The sequence below is a fragment of the Thunnus albacares genome, chromosome 4, assembly GCF_914725855.1.
Source record: "Thunnus albacares chromosome 4, fThuAlb1.1, whole genome shotgun sequence".
Classification (NCBI taxonomy): domain Eukaryota; kingdom Metazoa; phylum Chordata; class Actinopteri; order Scombriformes; family Scombridae; genus Thunnus; species Thunnus albacares.
The window spans coordinates 31284862-31303655 of record NC_058109.1 but is presented as its reverse complement, the minus strand read 5'-3'; the positions used below and the strand labels follow the sequence as shown (position 1 = coordinate 31303655).

The 18794-nt window shown below is 39.5% G+C and overlaps 1 protein-coding gene across 3 annotated transcripts in view; it reads right to left on the bottom strand.

Moving 5' to 3' along the window:
* The window catches only part of LOC122981456 (contactin-4), a 53258-nt gene extending 34716 nt beyond the window's left edge, over positions 1 to 18542 (bottom strand). The window contains exons 1-8 of one of the 3 annotated variants that reach the window (XM_044350204.1): positions 18478 to 18542; positions 12705 to 12863; positions 9279 to 9402; positions 8782 to 8957; positions 6843 to 6938; positions 4179 to 4382; positions 3553 to 3655; positions 3188 to 3372 (exon numbers count right to left, since the gene is read on the bottom strand). In XM_044350204.1, coding sequence (XP_044206139.1) covers positions 3188 to 3372; positions 3553 to 3655; positions 4179 to 4382; positions 6843 to 6938; positions 8782 to 8957; positions 9279 to 9402; positions 12705 to 12777 — 961 coding nt within the window. In that variant the 5' untranslated portion in view covers positions 12778 to 12863; positions 18478 to 18542. Of the gene's footprint in view, positions 1 to 3187; positions 3373 to 3552; positions 3656 to 4178; positions 4383 to 6842; positions 6939 to 8781; positions 8958 to 9278; positions 9403 to 12704; positions 12974 to 18477 lie in introns of those variants that run through there. The other 2 variants (XM_044350205.1, XM_044350202.1) reach the window with 2 other exon arrangements.
* Between the last annotated feature and the right edge of the window lie 252 nt (positions 18543 to 18794).

The window sequence follows — 18794 nt, the reverse complement described above, 5'->3', positions numbered from 1 at the left end:
TTGCTTCATTCCATTTGCGCTTGCAATCTGCGTGTAATTAGCTCCTGATTTACTAAGGCAGCAGCTCATTACACAGTCAGTGCCTGGGACTGACCTGCAGGCGCATTGTGCAGTAGTAGGCGCAGTTCAGAGTGGATGCAGTTTAGTGGGATTTGAGACCAAGGTCAGAGAATAAATGATAATAAACAATGTTGCAAGCACTACAATGAAGTAACAAACCAAAATTCCATTTATTCCATTAATTCAGGCTGAAGTTCAACACCACTGGAGAAAAACATTGTTACTCATTGAATTACAATATAGCCTGGCCTGTAGGCCTTGTTATCAAAGCAACAGGGATCAATAAACCAAAAAACAAAATAAAATAGAAATAGAAAACAATACATGGGTGAGAGAGGGAAGAATGGGATGTTATCAATAGGTGTACTATGGCCTGGTAAAAATCCAGGCCAAACACAATAACTTGGTTTCCATTTGAACGCAGCTCAGAATTTCCGGATATTTGGCAAAAGAAAATTTGAATGAATGCGCATTTCCATCCACTGGAGTTGGGTCATCAAAATAAACAGCTGGTGGCGCTAATTTTCCAGTTGGGGGCCATTAAACCATTGTAGAAGAAGAGGGTTTTTTTTAGGTTTTTAGGTTTTTTTCATGTATAAATTGGAGGAGCGTTACAGTCTCCTCATTGGTCCACACAGATCTGATGTTTTTGTCTTCTGCATCATCAACATCAGCATCCAGCTCGAATCAACCCAACTCATGCCCACAAAGTTTGGAACTTGGGTGTCATGATCGACGATGAACTAACCTTTAAGGTTCATGTAGCCTCAGTCGCTTGATTGTGTCGGCTTGCCCTGTACAACATCAGGAAGATCAAACCCTACCTGTCTGAGCTTGCGGCACAACTCCTGGTATAGGCTCTCGTAATATCACGCATTGACTACTGCAACTTCTTACTGGCAGGCCTCCCTGCATGTACATTCAAACCTCTGCAGATGATCCAGAATGCAGTGGCATGTCTGGTCTTCAATCAGCCCAAAACAGCACATGTCACCCCACCACCCCACCCCACCCCCTCCACTGGCTCCCAGTTGCTGCCTCAACTTCAAAACCCTGACACTTGCTTACAAAACAGCAACTGAAATGGCTCCTGCCTTCCTGAACTCCCTCATTCAGGTCTACACTCCCTCCCGCTCACTACACCTGGTCTCAATCTTTAAGAAAAGACTAAAGACCCAGCTCTTTCGCGAACACCTCTGCACTTGATGGACTGTAGGTAGAGAAAAAGCAAAAAAATAAATAAATAAATAAAACTCGCCTCTACGCAATCTATGCACTTTATGCATTGCCTTGGTGCACTGCCTGTTGGCATCTACGTCCTATTGGTCCCAAACTTAACTTGTCTCCTGACTACATACCTGCTTGTGTGTTATCAGTCTTAGATGTACATCGCTTTGGATAAAAGTGTCTGCTAAATGAAAAATGTAAATGTAAATGTAAATGTAAGCTTCAGTGGACTTTTAAGTCACATGCTTTACGTACATCAAGGTTTATTCGCTAAGTCTGTTTCCATTTCACTTTGTTGCAGCATTGCACAGATGATACCTGAGGAGGAATAAATAGCAGGATACATTGTCTACTGCCATACTTTTCAGTCAAGCTGGACACAGCTTTAGCAATACTGTTACATTTACATGATGCCATTAGGCCAAACAATGAAAATCATGCAAAACAATAAAATCATGTAAATTTTGTAGACGACACCCACATTTACCTTGCCCTCTCACTAAACTAAACACTACAGTCCCATAGAATCACTCAACAAGTGGCAATATTGAATAAATCCATCACTGGATGTGCCTGAACCTGCTTTAGATAATTGCAGAAAAAACTGAAGAGACTCTAGCGCTGAATCCGTTATCACACTGAAATGTATTTTCTTTTTGGTTTTCAAAGACAAGCCACATCAAATCTAATCCACCACCTGTTATCTGAAAAACAGCAATCAGAATTTATGTCCAGACATGCCACCCTATTATTTCCAGCAGTTTAGACTATTGTAAGTCTTTTATCAGGTGTCCCCATAAGAACTCTGAGGCAACTACAGCCCATTTATAATGCTGCTGCCAGGGTCCTAACAAAGACAAAGAAAACTGAACACATTCCACCAATTCTCAGGTGTCTGCAATGGCTTCCAGTGTGTCATAACATAAAGTTTAAATTATTGCTGCTTGTCTATAAATCTGTCATTGGCTTAGGACCAAATGCATATCTTTTACCAAATGACCCTCTCTGCCTCTCTGGTAATGGTTAATGGTTCCCAGAGTCTGAATAAAACACAGAGAAGCAGCATTAAGTTACTTTGCACCAAAGAACTGGAACAAACTGCCAGAAGATATAAGACTTTTAATCTCTTTTAAATGATTTCTGTCTTTTGAATTTTAGTTTTGATTTTTTTTGTCTTATTTCCTTTTACTGTAAGTGCATTACATAGCACATAAGCATAAGCACCTTGAATTGCCTTTGTGTATGTAATGTCAGACAAATAGACTTACCTAACCATGCCTGCTTTGTATCAACAAACCTTTATGGCTTAATGTTTAGCAATACAGATGTCAAATTAGAATGTTTATACTTTTTTTCCTTTTTTTAAAACTTTTTCATAAGTTGTACACAAAACCAAAAATGTTAGCCCCAGAACATTTCCACTGATGAGTGATATCCATAGTTCCTTATCAACACATACAGTGTAGCAGACAGGAATGGTGGAGATTCTCTCATCTCTCTGCCTATGGAGGTCAATGGTAATATTCACTGATGTAGACAGTGCTTTCCTATGACATACAAATGACTTATTTCAAAGCTTTGAGTTTGAGAGCTGGTTCCTTTTGATTCTATGGAGGTGATAGACCTATCCTGACATGTAAGTAATCTTATTTTCTACTTCAGGCCACTGGTTAAAAGAAATATTCAGTATGCCAGAGGAGCTCTTTAACGTCATGATGACAAAACAGCAAAGATAATGAGCCCAAATTAAGTCCAGATTATCCTGGCTTTATGAGGCTGTTTCACATTGTGGAGAAATAAACTTACTGAAGATAAAATAAATAATAAAGCACTTGAGAAGGAGAAAAAGATTAGCAGCCATCTCCATGATATAGGAAGTAAGAGAGTACAATGTTCTTACTGTGGAATAAAAGTTGCCCTCTGGCAATATTTCGTCCTTTGCTGTTTTCAGCTACACACTCGTACACACCAGCATCCTCCGGGCGAAAATATGGAATTTCCAGAACCCCACTGGAGTGGTTGATTTTAATCTTGCCAGGGAGTGGGTTTCCATCAGCTCTTCTCCATGAGATTGAAGGCACAGGGCTGCAGAGGTCACACACAAAAGGTCATAGTGGCCACATGCTCTTGCTCACATTGACCAGAAGGATGGCTGCCATGTTTGTCAGTGTGTTTGATGTAATAGATGATGCCTGTCCACTTCACAAACTTGACAGTGTAATGTTAGGAGTAGAGCTGTATCATGCTAATGTTTATGATACTTACTTTCCTAAGGCAAAGCATTCCAGCCTCACTGATGATCCTTTAGAAACATGAAGGGTGTCAGGGAACTGAACCTCAATCTTTGGCTCGTATTCACCCATCACTGCTGCATGAGGGATAAAAGCAAATCACATCATTCAAAACACAAAACAGGAACATGCAGTTTCCTGTAATTCATATTGGATGTAAGAACCCTGGCGCGAATGACACTGGCAGAGAGTGAGCGTGCGTGTAAACGCCGTATACAACAGCATTTGGCTTAGCGCATGGATGAGTTTGGATTACATATCTGCCCCAGCTCAAATCTGAAGTGGTACACATAAACGGTCATGATGGGGTTCAGTATGTGTGGCAAGCTCCTTGCTGTGTGTGTGTGCGTGCATTTTTGTCAGAGCAGACAACATTTCTGTTTATGTAAATATGTGCCTTCATGCAGATAGAGAGGGTTTCTCGCATACATAACCCTGTATAGTTCACAGGCAAAAACCTTGCTTGTAAGCAAAGGCAAAAACAGTGTCACGCTCAAGACAAGCGATTTATCTCCTAGGCTTGCCCTCCCTCCGACAGCACGCATCAGTTCAGTGCTCAAGATAACCGGGAGGCAGCAGAAGTGAAGTGAGGATGCTTACCGTCCCTCCGCACCACCACAGGGGTTGGAGAGCTGAACACTGTCGCATTGGTCATCATGTTTCTCACCGCGCATGTATAGTTCCCTGCGTCTGAGGCTTCAACTTTGGCTATGTACAAGTTTCCCGTCCGCTGAGAGATAAAACGACGGACATCCTGTTGCAGGAAAGTGCGCTGTCCATTGAATACCCATGAATATTTTATCTCTGAAAAAAAAAAAGGATAGGTCAAGAATTGTAGCTATTGAGACATAACACAGATAAACCTTCCTGTGACATTCCCAAAACTTCCAGGACAGTGAGACTGAAAATAAATATATATGAAGAGATATTATTACAAATAAATTATGAAATATTTAATTTCTCATCTCTTCTAAAAATATACTTGTACAACTTAAGGATACGGCTGGTGATATTTCACACTTTCCTTATTGTCAACAAATCCCATTTAAACCAACAGTGAATTGATCCTACTAACAAGTATTGTCTGTGTATCCAAAGCCTGTTCATCTGTGCTGTAGAGCTTCATTGTTGTGGAAAAACTATATAACTGAGTAAACCCAGCATATACCGTGCTGTTGCTGTAAATACTCATAAGCCCACCAAATGTGTGTGTATTTCAACAAATGGACTATTTATTTCTGTTTGAGTAACATTTGCTGTAAACTACAGTGCCCACTTCTTTTAGGAAATTACATAGTACCCTTTGAAAAATTAAATTATATATTTGAGAGACATTTTTTGAGATTTAGGACTTCAGTAGGTCTTGAGGCTGAGTGTAAGGTAGGAAAGGCGGAAAGTATTGACAGATAGATTAATGCATTGATGGTTGTGGTGTCTTCATGGGATTTGTTGACACTAAAAAAATACAGTACCAGTACAAAGTTTGGACACACTTTCCCATTCAACTTTTGACTAGTGCTGTATAATAATCCCAGCCTTAAAACGGTGACATTTCTCTGCAAAGGCGAAATCTTTCAAGTCGAGTTCAGCTATGGTGACCTTTGACATGCAAATTTGCACCTTTGACCAATATGGCAAGCCGTCTTGACAGTGTTAGCCTTTAAGGGAATGAAGAGCCAGTAAATCCAAAACTGAGGAAGCTAGCTCATTAGCTGTGTTTTATTTAACTCTCCTCTGCCGAAGTACTGCTTGCAAGGTTACAAGTGTGCTTATTAGTCTCTAATTTACCTATAATACTGTTGATTGTAAACTATATTTTAGAGGGAATATCTATTTTAGTTGATCTACTGCTCTGGTCACACTGATTAGAAAGGAATGATGTCAAAATAAAGAATGGGAAGGAATGACAGGAATGCCAATGCAAAAGTGTAAAATACACACAAGCACACACGCACGCACACACACACACACACACAGAGAGAGAACGAGAAACACAAAAAAGAAAGGGAGAGAGATGTCTGCAAGGACTGTAGAATGAACTTGGCTATTAGAGCAGCCCTCCTGTATCATACACATTCTGCAGTCAGCCCCTTTGACTGGGCAGACGGTAAAAAGTCCCACTTGCTTCCTAGAGGGAAAACAGTGAATTAAAATCATTACAGAGAAAGTCAGGGCAGAAACTGACAGACCTTTCATGATTAGGGACTATCAGAGACTGGGTCTGTTTAAGAGCTGCAGTCTCACAGCACCAGAGGACTTGCAGGCACATAATCTCATGTCCTCTGACAGAGTTTAACTCTCAGCACGGCTCCTTTTAGACCACTTACCTATTGATTGCTTAAAGAAGCTTCAGATGATTCCTCTTTTAATAAGGTGCATCACTGTATTCCTCTAGTGGTGCATCAACAAGCATTATAGAAGCTTTGACATCATTTAAACCTTATGGCAATACAAAAAAAACCTCTCTATTTTTCTTTTTTCAATTTTAAAATACCTCAAGCTAGCATTATCGTGTAGTGCAAATCCCATCAAATGTGTGACTACGCTCTGTTTAAGACGAAAAATAAGAGATGGAGGCTTTTTAGGGGGAGGAGGGAAGGCTGGAGGGCAAATTGCTAAAGTGTGGAATCCCACGTGGCTGCAGGATTCCACTGGAAACAGAGAGCAGAGAAAAGCTGGTACACTGGCGTGAAATTGTGCTGGTGGGCACCGAATGGCTGCAGGAGTGCGGACCACTTTGAGGGTCTGCTAATCAGCAGCAGACAGACACATGAGCCGAGCCACAGCTGTGCCACGGGATAAACGCTCCCCCGGCCACAGCAGCCACCAGCAGCCTTTATTACCCACAGATAACCTGCCCACATCCAGGAAAAAAAATGACAGTTGGGGAAGTGGAGCACTGGAGACTTTATAGATGACAGCATGGTCACAGATCATATGGGTGAGAAAAGTGAGCTCAAGGTTAAGAAGTGTGAAGCTATGAACTATAGATGTGAAGGCATGGGTCTGGGCAGGTAGAGCGGAGGCTGATCATAAAAGTTCCCTCTCTGACAGATAAGGAGAAGTGAGTGGAAAACAGTGTGTCAGAGTTCGAAAAGAGGAGCAGCAAAAGGAGAAGGTAGGAAGGTATAAAAACAAAAGAGACACAGCAGTGTTACAGGGAGATAATAAGCAGCAGAGTGAGAAACAATAAAGACTGCTGAGGCAAGCAGGAGTGTGAAACTACAGCAGACAATGCAGAAGAGTTAGGACAGAGCAGTGTACCTCCGTAATGGGGTGGAGGGCCGCAGAGCAGAACCACAGCTTGACCCTCTCTCACCGACACCGTGTTCCTTGACTTCTTGCTGAAGTTCTGGAGAACTGGTGAATATAAAATAAAAAATTGACAACTTTTCACGGTTTGACAGCTGTAATAACTTTTACTTAAAGGTGACATCCGGGGAAGGGCATTTCATTCTGCAGAATATTACCCTGTCTGTTCACATGGCTTACAAGTCAAACCCGAGAGTCCCCTGTTAATATCACAGCACGTGCAAAAGATCGGGCAGAGGGCGCACAAAAATGCCCCCCGACAATCGAGCTTGAGAGATTACTTTCACCTTTAATTAAATGCTGCTGTGCTGTGTGAGAGAATAAACAGCGGGAAGACATATCAATCCCAAAGTCTTAGAAATACCAACCAAGTCCCTGGAGGGATCAAGCAAATATCAAATCAAAACTCTACTGATTAAAAATCCCCCAAATCAAGACATACCAGTCCTCTTTCTGTCATCTATTCCCCTGGTGAGACAGGCTAGGATGACGAGATACCACATTGTCAGACACAGTAGTGGGCAGCCAATCAGAGAAAATTTCAGAAAAATATCCCCCTGCATTTGAAAATTTGCTGTGGACATCTTTGCAAGGCCATCTTTTGGTATTAAATGTGCAATGAAAAAAAGGTACAAATAGCATAAAAAAAAAAAAAATTGAATTGAATGTGTAATTTTGACTAAACGTCTATAACCCAACTATTAATGAGTCACTATCATAATTATTATTATTATTAGATTATTAGGTTAATGTGTAGCATGTTAGCATACTGCCACGCTATTGCTACTGTGTTAGCATATTAAAGGACATGTGTAAGATTTAGTGGCATCTAACGTTGAAGTTGCAGATTGCAACCAACTGAATACACTTCCCCTCCCTCTCCCCTTCCAAACATGTAGGAGAACCTACGGTGGCAACAGAACTCGCAAAAAACACAAATGGCCCTTTTTAGCCAGTGTTTGGTTTGTCAGTTCTGGGCTACTGTAGAAACATGGCAGTGCAACATGGCATCCTCCATGGAAGGGGACCCACTCCCTATGTAGATATAAAGGGCTCATTCTAAGGTATAGAATGGTATAGGTATATAGGTATCTTATATTCATGGGATACACTAATTAAAACATACTTATGAACATTATATTCAATTTCTGCCAAGTCCATTCTGCTAGATGCCACTAAATCTCACATTAAAGCCATTAGTATTCTTCCTTGGGACGATAAATAAGTGAAGTAAATTTCATGGAAATACAGCCAACAGTTGAGAGTCGAAATATTTCACTCTGGATGAAGTGGTGGACTGACAGACCGTCTAATATTGCCATTCCTAGAACCCTACTGGCAGGGTAAAAATTAGTTTGTGTTCACATTCTAAATTAGAGCTGAAATGATTGGTTGATTAATCAAGTCACTGAACAGAAAATTATACACCAACAATTTTGATAATCAATCAGTTATTTAGGTAATTTCTTAAGAAAAAAAGGCAAAAAGGTAAGGGCAAAATGCCCTTACCTTTTTGCCTTTTTGCACTCATAAATTTTTGCTGGTTTTCCTACAGTCCTCTAGACATTAAAGACATCATCATGGCCTCTGGAATCTTGTGGAGCAGCCCTATTCTGGGCAATCTGCATTCTAGTCAGTTGTGAATACAATCATAACTAATATTTAGATGTCTGTGAAGATTCTCAGTCATCCAGGTCGTGGTTATCCAAGGAGGGTTGAATCATGTTCAACTGGACTTGGTTGAAGATACTTGAAAATGTTTCACCTCTTATCCAAGGTGTTTCTTCACTGACCTTGATTTAACCCTCATTGGATAACTAATATTTAGTATTCTTCACAAAAACATTCTGTCCTATAATATGCATACTCAAAAATCCATAACTGTACTCACAAGCAAACTGGACTTTTGCTTCCCTGCTCACAACGGTCCCAAATGAGTTAGTGGCGATGCACTGATACACTCCCCCATGATTGATGACATGAGGGTTATTGATCAACAGGTTCCCCTCTACAAGGCTGTAGTTTGGATCTGACTCTGTGTTTATTTCTCTCCCATCCACTTTCCACCTGTGGCAAATAGATGGCCAAACAAAAATCAAACACAACTTTGCCCTGTTATCACATTCGTTAACGCTAGGGTAGACATCTCATTTTAATTTTTTCCAGTGAATATTTGGAAAAGAACCAGAAAACATCCTGCAAGGATACACATGCTTAAAAATGTAATTGCCTAATGAATGACTACACTCAAACATGAATGTAGGCAATATAGTGAGACAGCCTGGTATCATGAAGAAGCCTAGCAGAGCAAATTGTACCACGCATTCACTGATACTGTACACTGTAGTCTCACCTCATAGTCAGTCAAAGTTCAGTCAAAACACTTACCTATAATGCGGAGTTGGGTTTCCCTTTGCTTTGCAATTAATAAACACCTGCTTATCATCAGTGCTCAGTGGGAAAATACTGTCACTAGGCTCCTGGGTGAAGACAGGACCATGGCGTGTATTCTCTGTGTTGAAAAAACACATTAGCTGTACAATGGCGCAGAGCAAATGACTGAATTAATGCAAAACTCAGCACTCATCACTCACGAACTGTATATAAACTCTACACCCTTACAATTAGCTGTCAATGTGGCTCTTTGAGTGGATTCTGTATTTAATAAACCCTCCTGTGCACATTTCATGAGACAGATTATGCAGGGTGATGAGAGAGCAATTAACTAAAGATAACCCTGTAGCACACTGGCTAACAGGCATATTCTATGCAGTCTACAACACCAGTCATAAAGTTTTCTTTTATTTTTCTGCCTTCATTCACAGTCACACTGTTTGCATGCACAGTAATTTTATTACCATGAATACCTAGATTAAGTTAATACTTTGATTACCATGGCAGTTAACTGACATTTGAGGGCTAGCAATGCTAGGAGACACCCTGGCAACTTCTGTGAATATAGTCTATGAATGTTGATACAAGACATTTTTTCCAGCTCACACAGTGTTGGTTCTGTACTGTTAACAACTGAAGACATCAGGCTTGATAGGTGCCCATCATGCCTTAAGTTTGTATTCCACTCAAAAAGAGGAAGCTATCAAGCTAGGCTAACTAGCTTTAGCGTTCTGATGCAAATGTTAGTACTGATTACCACTCCATGTTACTTTTTGTTCATGTTATCTGAACACCTGCTGGGTCACTGGCAGCTCCTGCACACTCAGTGATCGTCCCACTTTATAGAAAGGATAATAAATACGAATAAATACGTGTGGATTCAGGGAGTAGTGAGTGCTCAAATCACAGCTGCAACCAAACAATGTATAAACAAGTTATACGAGCTATTTTTCTCTGCCCAGTAAGCTACCAACAGTGTCATTCAGAACCATTAATTCATGTCCCTGGAAATCACTGCAAAAAAATAGATACAATTTAATTTCTTCTTTTTTGATAGTTAAAATTTTGACAAAATAAATAAGTCAAAACAAACACAAAAGATATACACACAACATACTGACTTCTTAGCAGAAATTAATTTAAATTTCAGTTTGACTTTATATGTTTTTTTTTCTGATTTTCAAGTTTCTGTTAAAATTTTTTTTTTTTTTTTTTTTAGCACAGATGAATTTACAGCACATCTTAACACATGCTCTGTTACTTGTGTTAAGTACAATCAAGAAGTGCTCAGCTGAGAAGTAGATCTGCCACTCTTTATTTAAAGTCAAACTGTGCATCTGGTTCATTCTGTGAACTTTCACACACAGAATCAGAACACAGACAGAAATAGATCTAAGCTGTATACATGTCAAGGGTAATTACAGAGATTGACAAGTAGCCCAGCTGGTTAATTTGGTTATGCTTCATCTAATTATGATCTTAATGCAAGTGGGATAACTTGGTTAAGGTGTTTACATGAGAATTGCAATATCAGAGTATTGCCTTACTCTGGCTTTAATCTAATTATTAGAGCGCCTGTAAAGCTGTGTTCTATATGCATGTTATTTGTGCATGTGTCTGCTCAGTCGAGCTTGTTGTTTTGGTTAGCTCCAGCCAAACTATCAATACACAGGAGTAATTAACCGATGTTGCACTAATTACTCCCGTGAAATCTAGCATTTCTTCAATAGATGCACACTCACACACACACACTCACACATACACACTGATGTCCACCCTCTCATTTCTCCAATAACATGTGTGTCATACGATGGGCTGCACACCAGTGTTGCTCTTGAAAAATGTTTCTTTTTGTGCACTTGAAAGGATGAGATGCTTTTTTACACGTCTCTAACCTTGACTAGGACAAAGAGTTTTCCCTCCCACATCATCGTCATCATCATCCTAATGAGAGTGGGAGTCTTTGCCTCAGGTAAGGGCCTTGTTTCCCCAGCCTCTGAGGGAGGTGCTTCATTTTTACCCTGGTTGCAGTGTCCTTTAAATTAAACAAATTAATGAACCTTTAATAGCTGGGCTATTTCACCTGGGAAATGAACGGGTGGTTTGTGTGTATGCTTGAGAACAGGCCTGCCCTGTAAACACACCAACTAGACTGACCACTAACACACCTGAACATACACACATACAAATTACACTTAATTAGGTTTCATGGGAATGCATACAAATGTGAGCTCAATAGTGGGTATATGTATGAACAGTACAGCTGCAACTAACTGCATGTGCCATGTGCATAACCCTTCAGTCTCTACTCTTGTGTTTGCAGGCTGAATAGACATACCCCTGTGAAACTGCTGACTTGAGATGAGATGGTAAATCAATGGAAATTGAATCATAAATAACAATACAATAGACCCCACTCCATATACTGTATAAATTTAAATGCATTTGTTTGATGACTTGTAAACGGTTGGCTTGAGTTCAGCATACAGTATATCCGTCAAATGTGACTGTCAACATTAAATCTCACTCAGTTGACTAGGCTGCACAGGTTACTGTATTCAGACATAAAGTGAGAGCTCATACAGAGATTTTAACTCTTATCTGTGGCTCATACAGGTATTTGGAAATTGAAGGTTAATGTTATTCTGCTTTGCGCTCAGTGGGAAGGAGCACCTCAGCATACTGTGGATCAATGTTGTTGAGAATGGAGTACAGAATAAATTAGTGTTAAAAAAGGAGTTAGTGTGGATTTTTATAGTGCTTGCCACAGTTCATGTAAGTGGCAGCAGTTGGACATAAAGCAAGAAAATTGCATAATAAACCAGGGAGGCATAAAAAGACAGCAGAGAGTGAATTCTCTCCTATAGGTTAGTTTTCTCCTCAGATGTAAATCTAACAGTGAGTCATGTTTATCAGAGAGTTGCTGAAAAGAAAATGTGAAGATTTAAAGTCGAGTTGCTCTTAACAACTGAGATCAAAATGTCATCATAAGAGTAAAATGGAAGAGGATGGGACAGATGGGGTGGGGTGAGGCTGGTGGTAATGATATTGGTGAGGTTAGTCAATCTTTGAATGACAAGACGTAGTTTCTCTTTACCCTGTTGCAACTTCATCCTCTTAAATAACACAGAAACTGCATCAGTAAATTCAAATGTCTGGCTCTGTGGTTCTTATTTCTAAGCTCTTTAAAAACTTAAGTAACAGGTAAATCTTCTGTTTTGGCCATGCCTTTGCATCATTCTTTGCAAACTTGATGTAGATTTTGCCCAGATATAAAAGCCATTAAAATTATGATCCCTTTTGAGACTGTTATCTTTCCATTTCAAATGGAAATGATAACCTAAACATGCATAAGAAAGAGGCAAACCCTCCCTGTGAGAGATATATGCATATCAGGTGTGTCATGAAAGGCGACTCAACTTGGCATCTCACCAGCCAGGCACTCTTTGAGTGACAGAAGGATTAACAGTTCCCATGGCAACAACATCTTCATTTTCCAAGGTCAAAGAGTCTCCGTCTTCCCATCCAGTTGCCAGAGAGTGGAGAATGCTTCCTGGGTAAACTCTCCTCTGTTTGGCTCTGGAAGAAAAGGAGGGCATATGAGCACTGTAAAGATGATGAGATGCAGTCTACATTAAGCCATCTGGACAAAAAAAAAAACAACAAAAAAACAAAAACAGGCTGGAACTTGTGGAAAATCCGTGAGCCATTAATAATTCATTCAACCAAATAAGCAGAGCCAAGATCCCATGCCGAAGGGCCCGCTAGCAGCTGATACTGGGGAGCTGATATTTAGTGTATACATACTGCTGCTACACTATCTCCCAGGAGCAAGTCAAGCAAGAGAGAGAGAAGGAAAAAAAGTGGCTCGCAGCAGCAACAGATGAGCAGAGCCTCCTGCCAAAGGTAATGTTAAGCTTTCTGAAAACTGTTGGTTCAACATATTTACTCTAGTAAATTGTGTGATGTTCTAAGTGTACATAATATATCAAAGGGAATGCTAATGAATGCAGACAGACAAACTGAACTGAAGCAGAAAAATAATCCTACTGTGGGCAAATCATTCAAACCACTTCAAAACATGCAGACAGACATCACATCTTCCATTGATCATGACGCCAGAAACTACTGCTATTGATTCACGACTAAAAATGAAGCTTTTATAACTTTTCCAACCTTATCAAATAACATACATACATAATAAGTAACACAACAGAGTTTATGCTTTAATGGTGCAGTATTAGTAAGGTATTATACATACCAGATCCAATATTTATGTTAATTATATGATAGCACAACTTCTGTCAGTGCGCACTCAGCCTACAAAATGCCTGCATTAAAATTGTTAATGTAATTTACATATGTTTAACAGCTGAGCAGCTCAACCTTAAGAAAACATGACCTGCCTTACAGCTTTACTTAAATAGACTTATAATATTTTTTCATAGTGTCTTATAGTGTATGAAGATGTCAGTGTGAATTTCTTACGGCAGAAAGTCACAGGGGGGCATTTAAAAACACATTAACAAAAACACATACATACATTCTACATGCAAACAATCTGTGGCCCACTTCACCAAATTTGTGACATGCAAGCTGCAATTTGCAACATGAAATCATTTCCTCCCCTGTTAAATTCACTACTCAAAACAAACCAAAATCATACTTCTGACCCATGCATGAGCATGGTCAGTCCTGTAGGACTCACAAATGTATCTGCAATTTACAAGCCATAATCATCTCTGAAACTTTACACTGCCATCATTTGTGATGTGCGTGTAAGCAGTGCTGGCAAATTGCTTTTATGAAACAGGCCCCTGGCTTATATGCTTTCATGAGTTCTAATATGAACACACAATGCTCAAAAACGTAACATTTTCTCCTACAGCTCTTCTTTGTCCTTTTCCATCTCAGCTCCTACAGTAAATTGCCGCAGACAGACAGATGTAACAAAACAGAACAAATCACTAATCATGAAGGGAAAAAGGGCGAAAAAGCATTAGTTGTATGGGGAGTGAAGTAGACTTATTCTGCTCTCTATTATTTATTCTAAGAGGGCACAATACTTATCATCCAAGCTTCATCTTGTCAGTCATCATTATTGATTTGGTTTCCACTTTTTTTAACCTTTTGCCTTTTTGTTTGTCATCCTGCCCGCAGTCTTGTCATGAGTCTCAATCAAATATGGAGGAACTGATCAATAGCGGGAGATTTGGTTGATGTCTTTCCTTATGAGACTCACTGGGTTGATATATTTGACTGTTCTGGAGAAAACCAATGAAGAAATTGTATCTATCTAACTATAGAAGCCACATTCTTTTGACCTACTTGGGCCTCTGAGATATGAAATTTTCTCTTCTTTCAATAAACTACTCTGCCTTGTGCTATTCTCAGTATGCTTTAGAGTTAACTGTAATTATGTATTATTAAGAGGCTGGATGAATGACACCAAGCTGCATACTGTAATTACAGCTAGATGCAAGGCTTTAATTTTGGGCTCTAAGAAACTTTAAATCGATATGAAATGTTGTTTTCCAGACATTTTGTCAGAACACCTATCTGATAGTAATTCCAAATCAATGTGTTTTAAAATGCGGACGAGCTTGCCAAGCACTATGTGAGCAGAGGAACTCAGAACAAGTCAAATGAGACACAAAATCTGCACCATGAAAGTGGCCCCATGATTTTGACTGACAGTTACAACAAGCTACCTTCTAAATATTTATCTATGAGCACGGATGAGGTTTCTTTATATTGATCAAACTGTTTTGATAATAATGTCTTTGCCATTTTGAGCTTGAATTTGAGTTTCATTGATTTCAGGGCTTGAAATGAGCAATATTTACTCCTTACCACAGCATGATGTGGATCTAATTTGCACTATTTGACATATAATTTCTAGGTAATACTGTAATATCTCTATTAACAGCCACATCATTCATTCATGCATGCGAATCGAAGACAGATTATGTGCCAATGTAAGGATGCTCAATGAGGAATTACAGTCATTGGTATTTAGTGGATTGTGAGGATATGGGAGCCATTATAGTCCATTGCAGGAGTTGACTAACAAGCCCCTGCAGCCTTGAGTCATTAGTGTACGTGCTCTGCCCAATGATCGATGTTAATTTATGTTTGCTGTAGTCAGCTGTCTACTTTCACTTTCAAGCTGATCAACTTTATTTCATCCATACGCAAACACGTGGCCCTTGTTCGTTAAGCATTCAAAGTCATACTCAAGGACCTTGATTGTATTTAGCCTGAGACAGTAGCTATTATGCTTGGTGCGGAAATGCAGAGACCACAATCCCTTAAGGTATACAAGTGAGGGAGCTGGCACTGTTCCTCTGTCAGATAGCACAACTCTGTTTTAATGATGCATAGGTACTTGGCATCCTTGGGGAGGATGTGTTTCTTGGTCACAGTCCAGAAATTTAAAGTAGTTGCTTGTGATCCCCATGATTAATTTATATACCCTAGAAAAAATACAATGGCAATAATTCTTGTGCCCAGCGGATGGTGGTCGCAGGTGTTGGAAATACCAAATGGGATGAGGCCAAGCTAATGGTGCCTGGAAGGGAAACTATCTGTCAGGGATAATCCCTAATACTGTAACACCCCGGCATAGATAATGTGCTTTCCCCACCTCTCTCAGCAGAGAGTGATATCGAGATAGCTGTGGAGAAATTATTAAACGAGGAATGGATATTGACATGGATAAATGTATGTATCTGGAGTGAAGTATTGCCTGGTTTAATGTTAAGTGATGATTAGCTTCCCACTCTGGAATAGCCAAACTAGGGTAAGAAAAAAAAAAGGGGGGGCGGGGGGGGAATTGTCCTGTGAACTCTGGTGAGCCATGTTCCACTTCATTACACTCTGAGTAATTGGTTAAACACGTGACTACAGAAATTAACATCAGTAGTCTTGTGAGAGGTAATTAATGTTTTTCCACTCTCTCTTTTTTTATACCATGATAAGCGTGACATTCAGCATTGCACAGGGCCCCATAAAGACATCAACCTAATGCCACATTATCATGGCTCAGAGCACAAACAGCCTCAAAACATACAGCCTCACTCACCGTAGTAATTGTTCAATAAACTATTGCTCATATTAAACTTTAACTCTGTAACCACTGCCTCTACATTTTATCTCAAGGTCTTCTCATGTACGCATATAATCTTGCTTTTGATTTGACAGTCTTGCTTTTTGATTTTTGTTTTTTTGCTTTGTACTGTTTGTTATTGTGCTGTTATATGTTATATGTTATATGTGACCTGCCAAAGAGACCGCAGATGAAATTTAGCTCTAGACCTCAGTTCACTGTTTTGTTTCATCAAGGAAGGTGCCAGGATGTAAATATCCCGAAAAGCCTCCTGATCTCAGATTACAGTCCATCTTAAATCCAGTCAGCCACAAGGGAACGTGAGCAGTGCTGCAGCTCAGTTGGCAAACCGTCACTCATTGTGCAAGTGCATATTACACACTGGCTACGAGAAGGAGGAGAATATTGAAAGCTAACATCCTGTCTGTTCAATACAGACTCGGCAAACAGAACCGTACATGAGGTTTGGACATGGAGAGCAAGAAGCCCTCAGATGTGAGATGAATACTTATAAATACTTGATAAAAGAAGATACAAAGAACCTGAGTGGTCTTCTGTCAACTTTTGCTTTGAATTGGACAGAGTTAGGTCAAAAGTTATGATCAGCTTCAGATATGCATCATTTGCATACTGATGATTGTCACTGCAGATTGTCCATTTCTATTTTTCTGTCTTCAGAAGCAGATGGGTATGTTTTCTGTTCTTTTCAAACAGGGCAGTTGGTTACTTAGACCCCTAAGCTTTTGCTTACTGCACTCCTCCAATGAAAATCTTTTCTGCTAGAGACTGATAGATTGGGTTATTGCTTATGCTTATTGCGGATATATCAGTATTGGTAGAAGTGATAGCCGACAATTAAACAAGGAAACAAAAATGCCAAAGATATGTTTTTGGTAATTCAGAAACAGTGTCTCCATTGCATGGCTTTTCCACTAGAGATCCTTTGCAAAATGTCCTGGACAGTACATATTAATTACATGTTATACATATTCATACATATTATAATAAAAAACATTTAAGGGACCTTTCAGTTTAGTTAGTTATGTGTTTATGTGGAAAATGAATAATAGTTCAAATAATAATGTTAATTTATTTCACATATAACCCTCTTAAGCAATAAGCATGAAGTGCTTTCCAGTGCAGGGTGACAGAAATGTCATGAGACTGACAATCTAGCAGCTGTGAGAAGCTGTGCAATCACAAGTTTGACCTGATAATGGCACTAGATGAGTTCATAACCAAAGTTATTACAATTCATCATGATGGGAACATGACTGCCTGTACCAAATGTCATGGCAATCCATCCAACAATTGAGACATTTCACAATGAAAATCCAACAAATGGTAGTGCTACAGGAGGAGACAGACTATCACCAAAGTAAGTAGGATTCATCCTCTTGGGACCATGAATGTCTTCTAAAGATTCCATGGCAATCCATCCAATAGGGGTTCAGATATTTGAGTCTGGACCAAAGTGAGGACCTACATTGCCATCAATAGCACCACACTACTAGCAAAATCAATGATCAAATGTTGATATTGGTATCAGTATAAAAAATCCAGTATCAGTCAGGCTATACTTTCGACTTTCATTCTGCACATCACAGTATTTCATTTTATTTTACATACATTTTCAGCATTTTCAATCTTAAAACCTTAAAAAAAAGTCATACATGTTTGGGGTTCCCAATGGTCGATATTTTTCCTAATTATCAACTATCTAGTTATTCAGTCATCTATCGATCAAAGTTTCTTGGCTATCTTCATAATGGAAGAGAACTATTGTTTATACTGAACACAAACCTGTAGTCTTAGTCCATTTTACAAAGTCGTAGTTTAGATCAATAACTAATAACTAATTGACCCTGTGTGTTTAACATACTGTTTCCTTTAGCCTACTTGGGACCAGCATGCATCACATATAATGACCAGATAAGTTTGTCATAACATGATCAAAGAAGAGGAGATTACTATATGCTACCTTGGCTCCTCTACCTGGAAAAAACAGCTATGGTCACATTTATAGCATATAATAAATCACGAAGCCCAACAGACAAGCATGTTTCCCACTGATTGAGTACTCACAGAGTAAGTGGAGTCTGCTCGCTCTTTCCTCCGCAGCAAGCACACAATCAGCCCCTTGGCCAGCTAAGAGAGAGAGACAACAAAGAAACCAGCGTGAAGAATGGAAAAGAGAGAAAATATTGAGAGTCCTTGTAACAATAATCTAAAGACACAAGGACTGAAATGATCTGAGTTTATTCAAGCTGTAGCAGGAAGGATACGATCTGCAAAGAAAACCAGGTTCTGGGCTGTCTGCTCCTTCAATACTCCAGACAATAGCACAGATTGAACAGATATTTGCAAAAAAAAAAAAAAAAGCAGAATGGGGTTTTGCTTAT